The following is a 14,097-nucleotide window of genomic DNA, read 5'->3' as shown; positions in this document are numbered from 1 at the left end:
GGACCCCCCCCCCCACCTTTCCCCTAAAGCCTTCCCAGGCCCGGTGGCCCACGAGCCTGGGGCCGAAAACCCCCCCCCCCCCCCCCGCCCCCCGCCCCCCGCCCCCCGCCCCCCGCCCCCGCCCGCCCGCCTGAGCTCCCCCCCCTCCCCCTTTCAGTCCTACAAGTCCGCGCCAAAGCCCTCCCTGGTGTGATTCGGTCGACAATGGCCCGGAGCTGTTTGTCCCACGGCGGTTTGGGGCGGGGATAGGGAGGCCGTAAAGGCGCGCAGCAGGCGGGAGGCCGCAGCGGGTACATGGCCCATGGCCCATAGGTACGTCGCCGGTGATGCGCATCGATGCGGAGAGAGCCATCGCCTTAGAGAGGCCTGTCGGGAGAGGTGTGCCGTGTCTGAGGGCGCGCTGTCCCACCTCACCGAGGCTCTTGTACCTTGTGCCCGCCTCATTAACTCTCCCTGTTACAGTCGAGACCGCGAGCAATCTCTCTCGTAGCACTCGTGTACCGTACCCACACCTCTCACGCTCCGCAAAGGACCAACCAGTCGCCACACACACACACACTCCGCGCACCGCGGACCGCGCACTTCCCACGAGGCACACGACACAAACACGACACAAAGAGTGAAGAGTGTAAAAAAAAAGCAACCCGAGAGAGGCAGAGGGTCAAGGCGTCGCATCTCACGGCGTCACGCTCACGGCACACGGGCGGCACCGCGCACCCCCGCCCTCCCCCCCAGCCCCACACTCCACAACGGAACAGCGCACAGCGGTCGTGACTGGTGACTCACGTGTGTGTGAGTCGTGTGAGAGCGTGTGACCGTGCTCCGTGGTGTGTTTTCGGCCTTTTCCGATTTCCCGGCGCAGGAGACATGCGCGGCTCAGACGACAGACGACCACACGCAGCTCAGCCAGCTCACACAGGCCGCGAGCAGACAGCGCCTGCTGGCCATCTCGAGACATTCGCAAAGAACGCTAGCTACATGGGAGGGCTTCGTGAAGGATGGATTGAAAAACATTCGAACAAAGAAGAGGCGACGGGAGGAACCGGCAGAGGATGCAGTGACGTGACACACACACACACACACACACACACACACACACACACACACACACACACACACACACACACACACACACCGCTCACCCACGCGCACCGGGCCTTGCACTTTGAATGCCGTGGGGCTCCTGTCGTTAGACGTGGAGACGCGAGGAGGTTGCCCCCCCTTGCCCCACCACCTCGTGTGTGTGGTCTGTGGAGAAGTTTACCTTACCTTACCTTACCTCACACAGGCAGAAGAGGCACCGCAAAAACTCCACGAGTTCTCGCACAGTCACGCACACGCGACACCCGGACACAGCGCACACGTATACACGCGCTCGGAAAAGCCAAAAGTGTGAAAAGACAGCCCCCGACAGCCGAGACACGAATATCCGCACACAATCACTTCACGACGCTTCTTACCGAGACTCGGGGCAGCGGGCTCCTGCGCGGCCCGGATGAGCGGTAGGCCTCGTCGCCGCCAGCCTCGGCTCTGGGCCTGGCGCGAGCGGGCGTCCCCCACCGCCTCCGCCCGCCCGCGGGGCTGCACGCGCCCCCCGAGCCGGAGCTTCGGCCGGAGCTCGATGCATGTGAGGCGCGGCCGAGAGTGGGCGAGCCGGGGCCGCGCCCGGACCCGAGCCGCCACCACCTCCCTCCCCTCGCGGGGCCAGACGTGCTCGCCACGCCGTCGCTGAGCGTGCTGCTGCTGGCCGCCTCATCGTCCGCCTCTGCAGCCGGCGGGCTCGCCCCCAGCAGCCGCAGCTGCCTCCTCAGGTCCTCGTTCTCCTTGCGGAGGCTGTCGGCGCTCCGGAGCGCCGAGCCGCTCTCTCGAGGAGAGGATGGGCGGGAGGCGGCGGGGGAGCTCGCGGCGGAAGTGGCGGCGGAAGTGGCGGCGGAAGCGGCGGAGGTGGCGGCGGAGGTGGCGGCGGAGGTGTGGCGTGACGAGGACGGCGACGTCATCTCCGAGAAGTAGCCGCCCGCGTCTGCGATGGAGTCGTCGGCTGCAGCTGCTGCGGTGGCGGCGGAGCTGGCGGGAGGGGCGGAGGCAGTGGAGGTGGCGGCGGCGGTGGGGAGTGAAGCGGAGGCGGCGGCGGCGGCGAGGAGGATGACGGCGGCAGCAGAGGCCTGCGACGACATCTTTCGTCCGGCGAGCAGAGGCGTGTCTGCAGCGTCCTCGGCGCGCGACACTTCGGCGAGCGCCTGATGGACCGATGGAGGGGCTGCGTTACTCAATCACTCAACGGGCGTCCCTCGGCGCAGGACTGCTCGGCGAGCGCCTCGCGTCGGACCGCCCAGAGAGCGCCCGCCTTGGCCAGCTCCTCGGTGGGGGGAGGCGCCCCGTCGGCGGTGCGCATCAGCCGGCGCTGCGCCTGCCGAGCAGAGCACGCCTCGTGCGGACTCACGAGCTACGGATGCAGCTCTGACCGCAGCCGAGTACGTGTGCACTGCTTGCTCGAATACAGGTGTGCTCTCCTCCGCATCTGGAGTCCCAAACCCGCCGCAGCTCCGCCGCACTAAGCTCGAGCGTGTTCCTGCCCCTCCTGCGCCCGCCACCGCCGCCGCCGCCGCGGCGGGCGACCGCGGCAGCCCTCGCGCGCTGCTGCACACCTCCGCTCGGCACGTCACGGCCGCGCCTCCTCGGCCGCCTCACGCCCCCCGCCTCCTCGCCCTCCTCCTTGCCCTCCGCATCGCCCTCCGCCCCCGCGCCCTCCGCCGCCTCCGCCGCCTCCGCCGCCTCCGCCTCCTCGCCCTCCTCGGCCTCCTCGCCCTCCTCCCCCGCCGCGCCCGCCCGCGCCACCCGCTCCGCCAGGCAGTACAGCGCGTCGCGCCCCTCCAGCGGCGCGCGGTACCTGCTCGCAGCGAGTCGTGAGAAGAGACGCCGTTCACAGCTCGCCACTCCGCCAAGCCGCATCACCCGGGCGGCAACGCTCGCTCGGCAGGCGCCTCGGCGGCGGCGGCGGCGCCTGTCGAGCGATCAGAGACGCGGTGACGGCCTCTGTGACGGCCGCTAGGCCCTTGAGAGCGATCACGAGACGGCGCAGACGCGGCCAGGCGACGCCAGCTCCAATCTCGGCGTGATCTCGGCTACTCTCGGCGCCGCGAAGCAGCTCGTCGCTGGTCGGCCGCCGCTGCTGCTCCTTACGCAGGCAGGCCTGGGGACAGGTCCGGCAAACTTCGTGCGTGGTGGTTGCGTGCGTGTGCGTGTGCGTGCGTGTGCGTGCGTGCGTGCGTGCGTGCGTGCGTGCGTGCGTGCGTGGCACACCTCGATCAGCAGCAGCAGCGGCGCGGAGCACTGGCGGCGGGCGGCGGGCGGCGGGCCATGCGCGATCTGCAGCATCGCCGCCATCGGCGCGGAGACGTCGGCAAGGGGCGGAGTGCCGTCGAGGAGCTCGATGAGGGTGATGCCGAGCGACCAGATGTCGGAGGAAGCGCCGCACGCCTCGCATAGTACATCAAGTGACATTATAACACATGACACATATCATATGCATATGGCCAGATGTCGATATTGGCGCCGCGCGCCTCGCCCGTGATGACCTGGCCGGGGGGAGGGGGGGGGGGGTTGGCGGGCGAGGGGCGAGGGGGAAGGGGCTGTGAGGGTGAGGGTGAGGTGGCCACCTCAGGCGCCATCCACTGCGGCGTCCCGGTGACTAACTAACCCTCACCCTAACCCTATGTCACCTCCGGCGCCATCCACTGCGGCGTCCCGGTGACTAACTCACCCTCACCCTAACCCTATGTCACCTCCGGCGCCATCCACTGCGGCGTCCCGGTGACTAACTAACCCTCACCCTAACCCTATGTCACCTCCGGCGCCATCCACTGCGGCGTCCCGGTGACTAACTCACCCTCACCCTAACCCTATGTCACCTCCGGCGCCATCCACTGCGGCGTCCCGGTGACTAACTCACCCTCACCCTAACCCTATGTCACCTCCGGCGCCATCCACTGCGGCGTCCCGGTGACTAACTAACCCTCACCCTAACCCTATGTCACCTCCGGCGCCATCCACTGCGGCGTCCCGGTGACTAACTCACCCTCACCCTAACCCTATGCCACCTCCGGCGCCATCCACTGCGGCGTCCCGGTGACTAACTCACCCTCACCCTAACCCTATGCCACCTCCGGCGCCATCCACTGCGGCGTCCCGGTGACTAACTAACCCTCACCCTAACCCTATGTCACCTCCGGCGCCATCCACTGCGGCGTCCCGGTGACGCTCGAGGCGGAGAGGTCGCCTGTTCACAGCTGGAGGTGTGAAGAGCGAGCCTCCTCCCGGTGGCGCTGAAGGAGGGGAGAGGTCTCCGATGCAGCTCGAGACGCCAAAGTCTGCGATCTTGACCACCCCTCCCCGGGTGAGGAGCAGGTTGCCGCCCTTGACGTCACGGTGCAGCGTGCCCCGCTCCACGTGCAGGTACCGCAGCCCCTGCAGCACGTCGTGCGCAGCGGCGGCCGCCTCGGCGTCCGAGGGAGGCCCCACCTAGAAGAGAGAGGAGAAACGGCTCCGAGCGCGCCCCGAGGAGGGTCGGCCCAGCGTGCTAGACATGTCCCCACCGCCCTCACGACCTCTTGCAGCGAGCCGCGCTCGCAGAGCTCCAGCAGCACCCACACCTCCCCCGCACCGGGGAGCGGGAAGGCGCCCAGGAACGGGACGATGTGCGGGTGCGAGAAGGAGCGCAGGAGCAGGATCTCGCGCTCGAGCTCGAGCTGCACCTTTCATCAGATTCACACAGCTCCCAACAAGAGCCATACCTGATCTCGCGCCTCGAGCTCGAGCTGCACCTCGCCCGGCGCGAGACCCTCCTGCAGCGGCACTATCTTGACGGCGACATCGCGCCCGGACCCCTCGCGCCCGCGCCAGACGGAGCCGTAGCAGCCGCCGCCCAGCTTGTCCAGCAGCCTCGGTGCCTCTGGCCCAGGCTGCGGCTGGCCGCCGACCCCGACACCGGCCCGGACTGCCGCAGCCGCCTCGTCGCGCTTGGCCGTCGCCAGAGAATACAACCGAGGTGGCAGTTCGGAATGTCTCGCGGCTGCGAGGAGCCTCGTGTACAGCGCCAGTGCTGGAGCCGGCATGTGCAGCTTGAGGAGCATGTTTGCGGCCGACAGCGCGAAGCGCGGCTCACCTGGCACCATCCGACGCGCTGCGTCGAAGCAGCGGAGCGCTTCGCGCGTGTCACCGTTCCGATTCAGCTCGAGGCCCTCCGCGTTGAGCGCGGCGGCCCGTCGCCTCATGAATACGAAGAGAAGGGACTGCCGGACCGCCTGTGGCTTGCCTCAACAAGGTCCAACTGTTGCGCCGGTGGCGCATTTCTTCCCGGCGTGCAATAGCCTCTTGCGACGCAGGTTCCGACCCTCTGCGTGGCCGACTCACACAGCGAGCCTTCCTGTCTCTCTGCTGCCGATTCATCGGTGGTGCTCAGTGGCCCTCAGTCAAGATATTGTAGAGACCGACCATATGCGCAATATCTTGACTGAGAGCTATTAATTAAGCCCCGTTCGACGATCGGTAGCCTCACCGCGGGTCGCGCCGCTGTGCAGCGAGAGCCAGGCTCGCCCGGCGAAGGTGACCAGAGAGCGCTCAACAAAACCAGAAAAATCAGGGAGCCTCAGAGAGTGCCACTGCCACCACCCAGGCCGCGGGAGCCGATCGGCTGCGCCGAGGACAGCTCCCTCAGTGTGCTCCGCGCAGTGTGCGTCGCGGCGCCGTCCAGCCACTTTGGCGGCCAGCCACCAGACGAGTTCTTCGACTCTGAAGGACAGAAAGGTACCGTCTGAAAGGTATTTTCATGCTCTATTGACTGGCGAAAAAATCCTCCGCCAAATATTTTCACAGCCGGTGTGACAATATACCTACAACACCGAAGCATAAGTGGTGCAGAGATTGGTTATTTCCACAATCAAATCGTCCGTGCAGAGTGCTTGATTCACGGACAGCGAGGCTGCCCGCATGTCAATCGTTGCCCGCAAGCGGAGCTCCCCACCGGCGGGTTTGAAGACACTGAGCCGAGCGCGCCGGCGGCGGACCGCCGCCGGCGCGCTCGCTTCGGCGGATGGCTGAGCGGCACAGTTTCTGGCCGCCCGGCCTGCGAGCAGTTGCCGCGAGACGATCGAAGGCGCTCAGTTCAAGCGCGCCGCCATGCCAGATCTCGCCCCACGCCCCGACCAGACCGGGCAGTGCGTGCAGGAATGATACAGGCATGATGGGCGGGTGTGGTGAGCACGCCAGCGGCACCGTTGCGCACTCTCAGGGTCGCAGCCGCCTATCTCGTGAGGGGCGTGGCTCGGGGCGGGTGCGAGTGAGTCGAGGAGCGCGGCGTGCGCGTGCGCGCGCGTGGTAAAGTCGGTTTACATTTCATCACTGGTATAAAAGAGAACCAAAACCCCACCCGCGCCGCGCGCACGCGCGCTCGCATCACCTCAACACTCACACAGCAAATCAAAGATGCGGGCAGGCGCGCTCCGTTCGAGTTTCTTCGATCAAAAAAGGGACGGGGGCGAATCTCTGCAGAAAAAGAAAGAAAGAAAACACACAACCCAAGGGAGGGATGCACAGCTCATGAGTGAAGCATGAAGAGTTTTGTTAGCATCAGTGAGCAACAGTGAGGCTGGCTGGTCGGTGTGTTCCTCGTGTGGCCCGCCTTGCGTGCTGGGAGGAGCAGGGAGAGACTGACTGCTGGCGACCGAAGGACATGGGTGCTCAAGGCCTTCACACCCACCGGCAGTGCTCGCGGTCCTCTCTGCGCCTCCGCCTCGAGCGGAGGTCGGGCGCCGCCGCCGCTGCCACTGCTCCGCCTCCACGGCATGCCGACGCCTCTGAGGCCGCCGAAGCAGTGCTCCATTCGCTTGCGGAGCTGTTCGCAGCACGCGGCTGGCAGCCACCTCCAGCCGCACGGCGCGACGGCGGGCTGTGGCTCCTGACGCGCGAGCAGCTCGCTGCACTGCCTCCGCCGCAGATGGCCGCCGCCGCATACGGCACACCATGCTTCGAGCCGTACTTTCGCTGCGAGCGCGCGCTTCCCGTCGCGGACTGCCGGCGGCGGGCGGGCGGGCCGCTGCCGGCGGCGGCACTAGAGCTGGTGCGCGCCGGCATGTGCTGCGTGCTCGACGGCGCGCGGCTGTGGCCTGCGGCCGAGGACAGGTCCCTGGCTGAAGACATGTTCCTGCCGCTAGGACCCTACCCTAACCCTGACCCTAACCCTCAGGTGGGGCTCCGCGGCGTACCTGCGAGAGGAGCTCAAGGGATGCGCTTGCGCCGTGCTCTCGTCGCCCGCAACCAGCCGCCGCTTCTCGTACTGGTTCGACCAGGAGAGCACCTCTGCCCGCGCCTCGTCCGGGTTCAGAGAAGGGGTCAGAGAAGGGTCAGAGAAGCTTCCTGCACTCCTCCCAGGCGAGCCACTCCGACCGCGTCTCTGCCGGGTACGAGGCGAAGCCGCTGGCGAGCGGCGGACTCAAGAGGGAGCAGCGGCGCGAGGCCGTCCGCGAACCTTCTCGGAACCTTCCGGCAGGTGAGCAGCCTCACGATGAGCATCGGCGAGTACCTCGACTCCGCGCAGGCGCAGCTCCCACCCCCGTTGCCCCGACCGCCGCCGCCGCTTCGACCGCCGCCGCGCTCGCCGCCGCCCTCGCCGCTACCTCCGCCGCCGACGCCGCCCTCGCCGCCGCCGCCGCCCTCGCCGCCGCCACCGTCGGGCTTCGCCGCGAGCCGCGCCCTGCTCTCGCCGCCGCCTCCACCACCACCGCCCTCGCCGCCCGCATGACCGCCACTCCTTCGAGCACAGGCGGGTCCGAGCCACGGCCGCCGCTGCCTCTACCTGCAGCAGTCGGTCCTGCAGGCCGCCCGCTGAGATGTGTCGAGATGTCGAGATGTGTCGGTCCTGCCGGCGCCAGCAGGAGGGTCCCACGCCACCGCCGCAGCGGTAGGGGTGGGAGCTGCTCCTGCGACCCACCTCTTCACTGGGAGGCGTCCGCTCTCTGTATGCGATGCGCAGGCGCCTGCCGACGGCTCGCTTAATTAACTAACAATTACTAATTAATTAGCAGGCGCCTGCCGACGGCTCGGTCCAGCAAGGAGCCCTCCTGCCCTGCGCCGGCTTGGGCGAGGGGATGAGGCGCGCCCGGGATGGACCTGCCCGCCTTCGACTCCCTGGCCCGGCCCTGACCCTGGCCTCTGGCCCTAGGCGCGACATCGGGAGCGGGATCGACCTGCAGGCCGTTCGGGCGCTTGCCGAGGCGGGCGGCTTCGGCCCGTGGCAGCGCTGCCAGCTCTTTGTCGGCGGCGCCTCTGCCGCAGGCGCGCGAGTCCTCCGCCAGATCAGCAAGTTGCGAAGTGGAGCGAGCCCGCAACTGTGTCGCAGTTTTCTTGCAGGCGCGCGGTCGATACTCCATTTCGACCAGTACGACAATTTGTTCGTGCAGATCTCGGGCTGGAAGCGGTTCCGCGTCTACGACCCGCAGCAGACGAGGCGCCCCTGCCCGTACACCCGAGTACGGCCAGACGGACCTCACTTCTCCCACGTCGGGCACCTTCTCCTCCCACATTGGCACCTACTACCGCCCACCTGCAGACAGGTCTGGCCCGGCGTCTCTCGTCCTCGCGGTCCTCTCAACCTACCCTAACCCTAACCCTAGGTGCCTCTACCCGTTCCCGATCCACCACCCGCTCGACACACGCGCCCAGGTGCCGCCGCCTCTGAGGCGACCGACCGACCGCCGCTCTCTCGGGGCCCAATCTCGGCTGATCTCGGGTCTGCTCGGCTGCCGCAGGTCGACCTCGAGGCTCCCGACCTGGCCGCCTTCCCGCGCCTCTCCGAGGCGGTCTGCAGCGAGGCAGCCCGCCCCTTCCAAGCCCGCCCCTTCCAAGCCCGCCCCTTCCAAGCCCGCCCCTTCCAAGCCCGCCCCTTCCAAGCCCGCCCCTTCCAAGCCCGCCCCTTCCAAGCCCGCCCCTTCCAAGCCCGCCCCTTCCAAGCCCGCCCCTTCCAAGCCCGCCCCTTCCAAGCCCGCCCCTTCCAAGCCCGCCCCTTCCAAGCCCGCCCCTTCCAAGCCCGCCCCTTCCAAGCCCGCCCCCCTCTGAGCCCGCCGCCACCAAGCCCGCCTCGGCCCTCACCGCGGCCGCTCTCGCCGCCGCCGCCGTCGCCCCCACCGCCCAACCCGCTGCCGCCGTCGCCCACCCCCTCCCTCGCCGCCCCCGTGCGCCCAAAGGTGCTGCTTGGCCCCGGCCAGGCCCTCTTCCTCCCCGCCTACTGGTGGCACGAGGCTCCACGCGCCGCACGATCGCCTCGCCCGAGATCGGCCCGAGATCGACCCGAGAACGGCCCGAGACTAGGTCGTGACCGAGCCCCACGACGGCCTCACCGTCTCGGCCAACTTTTGGTTCGCCGCCGTCTACCGCCTCCTCACGCCGACCCGCCCGCTGGTGCCGTCGATGCAGTGCGAGCTCGCGCGCCAGCTCGAGTACCTCGTCTCGGACTGCCTCTCCGACCGCGCGCGCCTCGTCCCCGCCTTCTTCTCCGCGCTCCGCGCCGCGGTCGAGGCGGTCCACGCCGCGGCGGACGCGCGCTCCGCCGCCGCAGATGCGGCGAGGGCGGACGCGGCGGCGAGCGAGGCGCTGCACGCGCGGCGGCCTGCTGGAGTCGTGCCGCAGGAGTGGCAGGGCTTGTTTGAGTACGTGGTCCGCCAGCTCGGCTCGCTCGTCGGGCACGGGAGCGTGCTCCGCTTCTGCCTCGACTTGCTCGACGGCGGCCGGTTCGCGCGGTTAACTCTGGGGTGAGGCGGCGGCGGGGAGGTGAGAGGTGCCGCGCGCGAGCATGGACGCGACGGCTCCTAAAGTCTCCAGATACAGTATTAAACGCATCTCTGCCGGAGTGTGACGATATCGCCAAAGTCCACAGCCCCCGAAACCTCTCAGGCAGCCGCCCCGTCCCCCCGAAACCGCGAACAAGGCGGTTGCAGGGCCGAGCGTTGTTGATCTCTGGGTCAGTGGGCGCCCGCCCGCCGCCTCTGAGGGGGTCGGGCCCCCCCTAGACTGAAAACAAAAACAAAATGCAGAACCGTCAAAAACAGCCTGCGAGAGCGGCGCTGCGCGCCGCCTACTTCGTGCGGCGGGTCGTGAGTCGGACCCCCACGTGCATGCCACGACCACGGCATCCAAAAAATGGAAAAGTAGACCATAGTCGGATGGGCACGAACCCGCGCAGCGCCGGCTTTGAGCCACACGCTGCGCCTTCCTAGATGTCCATTGTGACCCGATCGTCATCTTTTTCGTCAAAGCCAGCTCCGTCGGTCAACCCGTCATGCGGCAGGTGGCTTGCTTTGGCTCGCTGCCACCGCGGTGGCTCACCAAGGACTTTTCAGCGTGCTGCGTCATCACCACGCGGCGCGCAAGCCACGCCTCACCCGGGCAAAAAGAACGACCGCGCGCCGCCGCCGCCCGCCTCACCGCGCCGCGCCGCCCCGCGCCTCGCCTCGCCTCGCCTTGCAGCAGCGCACGCGCACACGCACCCACGCGCCCGCGCTCGCTCCGCGAGAGCGAAGCAACCCTCCAAGCGAGTTCCGAACCGGGAGCCAAAAGGTCCCGGCTCGAACCGCGAACCGGTTCGACCACCGCCGCTGGCGGTTCTTGCAAAGGCATCAAAGGCAGTGCTTGATATAACGTGAAATAGTGCGAGCGCGCGAGATACTCACCCGACCCACCGTGCCCTCGCGAAAGAGATCTCGCGCCGCGCGCGCTCGCACACGCCGCCCGAGAGCACTCCCACCCCCGCCGCCTCGCAAGCTCACAGGTTGATTTGAGGAGAAGCAGCTGGGGGAGGTCAAAGCGGGAGAAGGCGGCACGGCGGCGGCGGCGCGGCCCCCCCCCATCCCCACGCCTCCGGGTCGTGCGTACCGCCTCCGGGCGCGAGTGTCCCCCCAGCGTCTGCTCCGGCAGTCGCTCCGGTAATCAGGCCGAGAGTACCAGGGAGGAGGGGAGAAGAGCCCAGGGTGGGGAGAGGAGAAGAGCCCAGGGAGGGGGGAGGAGAAGAGCCCAAGATGGCCTCCCTCTCCCTCCCCTCCCACCGGGCCTCCCTCTCCCTCTCCTCCCACCGGGCCTCCCTCTCCCCCTCCTCCCGCCAAGCACCGACAGTCTCGAGGGGCCAGCCGCTGGAAGGGGCAAGCCAGCGGCACGAGGGCTTCAACCACACAGCTACCAAGGGAACGCGACCCACACAAAGCACCAAAGTTAGGCATACCCCCCGGCGCAGTGTCCCCCGCTATGTGTCGCCGTTTGTCGGGGCACGCTATCCTGTGCAGTCAGGGCAAGTGGGGGCGGGGCGGAGTGCCCAGGCCTTTGTTTCCTGGGACCTCTCTTCCCAGTCCGGGGGTGCGTCGAACCTTCCATCACCCTGTCGGAAGCGGCGTGCCGGTGTGGAGGCACGTCCGGGTTTTGGAAGTAAAGATATATTACTTTTCGTCAAAGCCAGCTTCATCGTGGCCCGTCGCCACCCTCGCCGCCGTCTCGCCGCCGTCTCGCCTACGACGTCGCCGCCGTCGCTATCAGGCCCATTCATGATGCAGGCCCAGCCCACACCCCTGGCTCCTATGCCGACGTGTCCCGCGTGCTCCCCCGTCCGCCGATGTCTCTGCTGCCGCCCCTGCAGCGGGGGCCCTTCTCGCCGCCTTCGCTGCCGCTGCTCGCTGTCGGCTCGTCATTTTTCTGTCTACGGTCATATGGGGGCGCCATCGCTGTTCTCTTTCTCTCTCCTGGGGTTAGCTCCAAGCTGCCGTGTCGGGACGCCGCCCCCTCGGCTCCCCCCCCCCCCCCCCTTCTCCGCTGAACTGCATGCTGCGATTCTCCCCCCTTGTCCCAGGAGCCAGGTGCGTGTGTCTAATCGTAGTGGGGGCCCTGGCCCCCCTCTGTTTTCTGTTTTCTGTTTTTCAAAACGCCCGCCCGCCCGCCACCCCGAGGCGGCTCGGCCCCCCACTGACCCAGAGATCAAAAACGCTCGGCCCAGCCAGCCCAGCCACCCCGCCCCGTCACCTCTTGAAAGAGCGCCATCAAGGTCTCGTCGTCCACCTCTCCCGGCCCGCCTCCTCAGCCTGCTTCATCACCAACCTGATTTTATCGGCGCCGCCGCGCTGATTCGCGCGTCCTCGGACATGACTCCTGCTACCCTGAGCCGCGGTGGTACGTGCGTTCCCTCGGGGAGAGTATCAGTAGTAAGCGCCGTCGTCTTTTTCGTGGGACCCCGCCGAGAGGCGAGAGGCTCTATTACACCCTTTTACGCACACACACGATGTGTGAGAGGGCACACATGCACAATCATGTTCATGTTCATGTTCATGTTCATGTTCATGTTCATGTCATGTTGTGCATGTGCATGTCATGCGCATGTGCATGCGCATGTGCATGTGCATGTGCATGTTGCATGGTGCATGTCCACACAACAACATGAGCATGTGCAACATGCACATGTGCATGCACATGTGCGTGTGCACATAGGGACGGTGTATCAGTCGCCTTATGCCACCGTTGCATATCCGCGACTGATACACCGTCGCATAGGCGCACAGACCTGCGCACAGACCTGCGCACAGACCTGCGCGGCCGGTGACGTGACAATGATCAAACATCAATGTGATACACACACACATCCTACTCTTTACTCACAAAGCCTACTCTGTGCGAGTGTGTCCACTGACACACACAGCTCTCGGGTCGCTGGGTCACTGCCCCCCCCCCCCCCCCGCCCGCAAAAAAGAGGCGAATTCTTTTAGGGGCTCGTGGTGCCATGGTGAGCAGGGCCAGCGCACGACCCGCGCGCGCCGCCAGTCATCGCCCGCACGCCGAGGGCCGGGGAGAGCGCACCAGACGATTGGGATCGGGTTGCTCGTAGCTATGTTGCGACGTTTGGAGTTTTTTACCTCGCCCACGCGCAGGGGCTGCTCAGAAAATGGTGCACCGCCCGTGCTGCGCACACCCAGTCATCGCCCGCACGCCGGGACACGCGCTCTTCCCTCAGACACCCACTCACCCACTCACCATCTCGCGGCATGCACGGTGACAAGGAGAAACCAGAGCTCACCCGGCAGTACAACGAGGGGTACAAGGTCGACCTCGCGGAACCCCACGCTGGCCCGGGAGGATGCGATGAGGTGAATGAAGTCAAGCTCTGGACACCCCTCCTCAAGACCTCCTCGGCGGGCGTTGGCAACGCCTCGAGTGGCGTCACGCCCGCCTCCGTTGGCCACTCCGCGTTCGGCAACACCGAAGAGAAGGCCCGCCGCCTAAACATGGGCTGCAAGGCGCGCGGGCAGCCCGGCCAACCCTTCGACCACAAGAACGGCCACGGCTACGTCAAGGCGCATCGCGGTTTCTACCACGACGCGATCTTTGTCAAGCGCAACAAACTTCAACCTGCTGCTCCACGAGACGTTCGGCGGCGGCTTCTCCCCCACCGCCGTTCTCAAGCTGCGCCGCCTCGCGCGCAAAGCCGCGCGCGGCAGCGTCGACCGCACGGCCTACTCGCCCAAGTACTCGCTCTCTTTTATGTCCCACCATGCAGAGCGCATCTCTCTCTCTGTTGTGCGAGGCGTGAACCGCGCCATTCGCTCTCACCTGGCAACCCTGTCTGCACGTCTCGCGCGCGCGTGAACAGGGCTCCAGGCCCCAAATGACGTGTGAGTGTTAGAGTTGTTTGGTATTGCTAAAAAATCTCTCTCTCATGTGCATGTGCAGAGAGAGATTTTTATTAACATGTGCATGTGCATGTGCATGTGCATGTGCATGTGCATGTGCATGTGCATGTGCATGGTGCATGTCCACACAACAACATGGGCATGTACATGTGCGTGTGCACATAGGGACGGTGTATCAGTCGCCTTATGCCACCGTTGCATATCCGCGACTGATACACCGTCGCATAGGCGCACAGAGCTGCGCACAGACCTGCGCACAGACCTGCGCGGCCGGTGACGTGACAATGATCAAACATCAATGTGGTACACACACACACAATCCTACTCTTTACTCACAAAGCCTACTCTGTGCGAGTGTGTCCACTGACACACACAGCTCTCGGGTCAC

The 14,097-nt window shown here is 66.8% G+C and overlaps 4 protein-coding genes across 4 annotated transcripts in view; 2 read left to right on the top strand and 2 right to left on the bottom strand.

Annotated features, from left to right (window-relative positions):
• EMIHUDRAFT_443732 (hypothetical protein) overlaps positions 1-466 on the top strand; it is a 1,261-nt gene extending 795 nt beyond the window's left edge. Inside the window, exon 2 of the mRNA XM_005777337.1 lies at positions 164-466. Within this exon, the coding sequence (XP_005777394.1) occupies positions 164-249 (86 nt within the window). The 3' untranslated portion in view covers positions 250-466. The remainder of the gene's footprint in view (positions 1-163) is intronic.
• A 2,482-nt stretch (positions 467-2,948) lies between these two features.
• Positions 2,949-3,501, bottom strand: EMIHUDRAFT_238038 (hypothetical protein; the record flags this gene model as incomplete). The annotated part of the gene is made up of 3 exons (XM_005777336.1): positions 2,949-3,001; positions 3,127-3,190; positions 3,397-3,501. The coding sequence occupies 3 exons, from the start codon at positions 3,499-3,501 to the stop codon at positions 2,949-2,951; spliced, it is 222 nt and encodes a 73-aa protein (XP_005777393.1).
• Positions 3,502-4,214: 713 nt separating this feature from the next.
• Positions 4,215-5,312, bottom strand: EMIHUDRAFT_457631 (hypothetical protein; the record flags this gene model as incomplete). Its single annotated transcript, XM_005777335.1, has 4 exons — positions 4,821-5,312; positions 4,593-4,751; positions 4,344-4,518; positions 4,215-4,276 (listed from the first exon to the last, which is right to left on the bottom strand). The coding sequence occupies exons 1-4, from the start codon at positions 5,268-5,270 to the stop codon at positions 4,215-4,217; spliced, it is 846 nt and encodes a 281-aa protein (XP_005777392.1). The 5' UTR covers positions 5,271-5,312.
• Positions 5,313-7,248: 1,936 nt separating this feature from the next.
• On the top strand, positions 7,249-9,907 carry EMIHUDRAFT_443728 (hypothetical protein). The gene is made up of 10 exons (XM_005777334.1): positions 7,249-7,343; positions 7,426-7,473; positions 7,544-7,591; positions 7,817-8,146; positions 8,216-8,328; positions 8,404-8,500; positions 8,667-8,715; positions 8,802-8,864; positions 9,237-9,290; positions 9,361-9,907. The coding sequence occupies exons 4-10, from the start codon at positions 8,142-8,144 to the stop codon at positions 9,802-9,804; spliced, it is 825 nt and encodes a 274-aa protein (XP_005777391.1). The 5' UTR covers positions 7,249-7,343; positions 7,426-7,473; positions 7,544-7,591; positions 7,817-8,141; the 3' UTR covers positions 9,805-9,907.
• Positions 9,908-14,097: the final 4,190 nt, after the last annotated feature.

The sequence above is a fragment of the Emiliania huxleyi genome (genome assembly GCF_000372725.1).
Source record: "Emiliania huxleyi CCMP1516 unplaced genomic scaffold EMIHUscaffold_261, whole genome shotgun sequence".
Classification (NCBI taxonomy): domain Eukaryota; phylum Haptophyta; order Isochrysidales; family Noelaerhabdaceae; genus Emiliania; species Emiliania huxleyi.
Note: the sequence above shows the minus strand (reverse complement) of the source record. Positions and strands in the feature narration are given on the sequence as shown.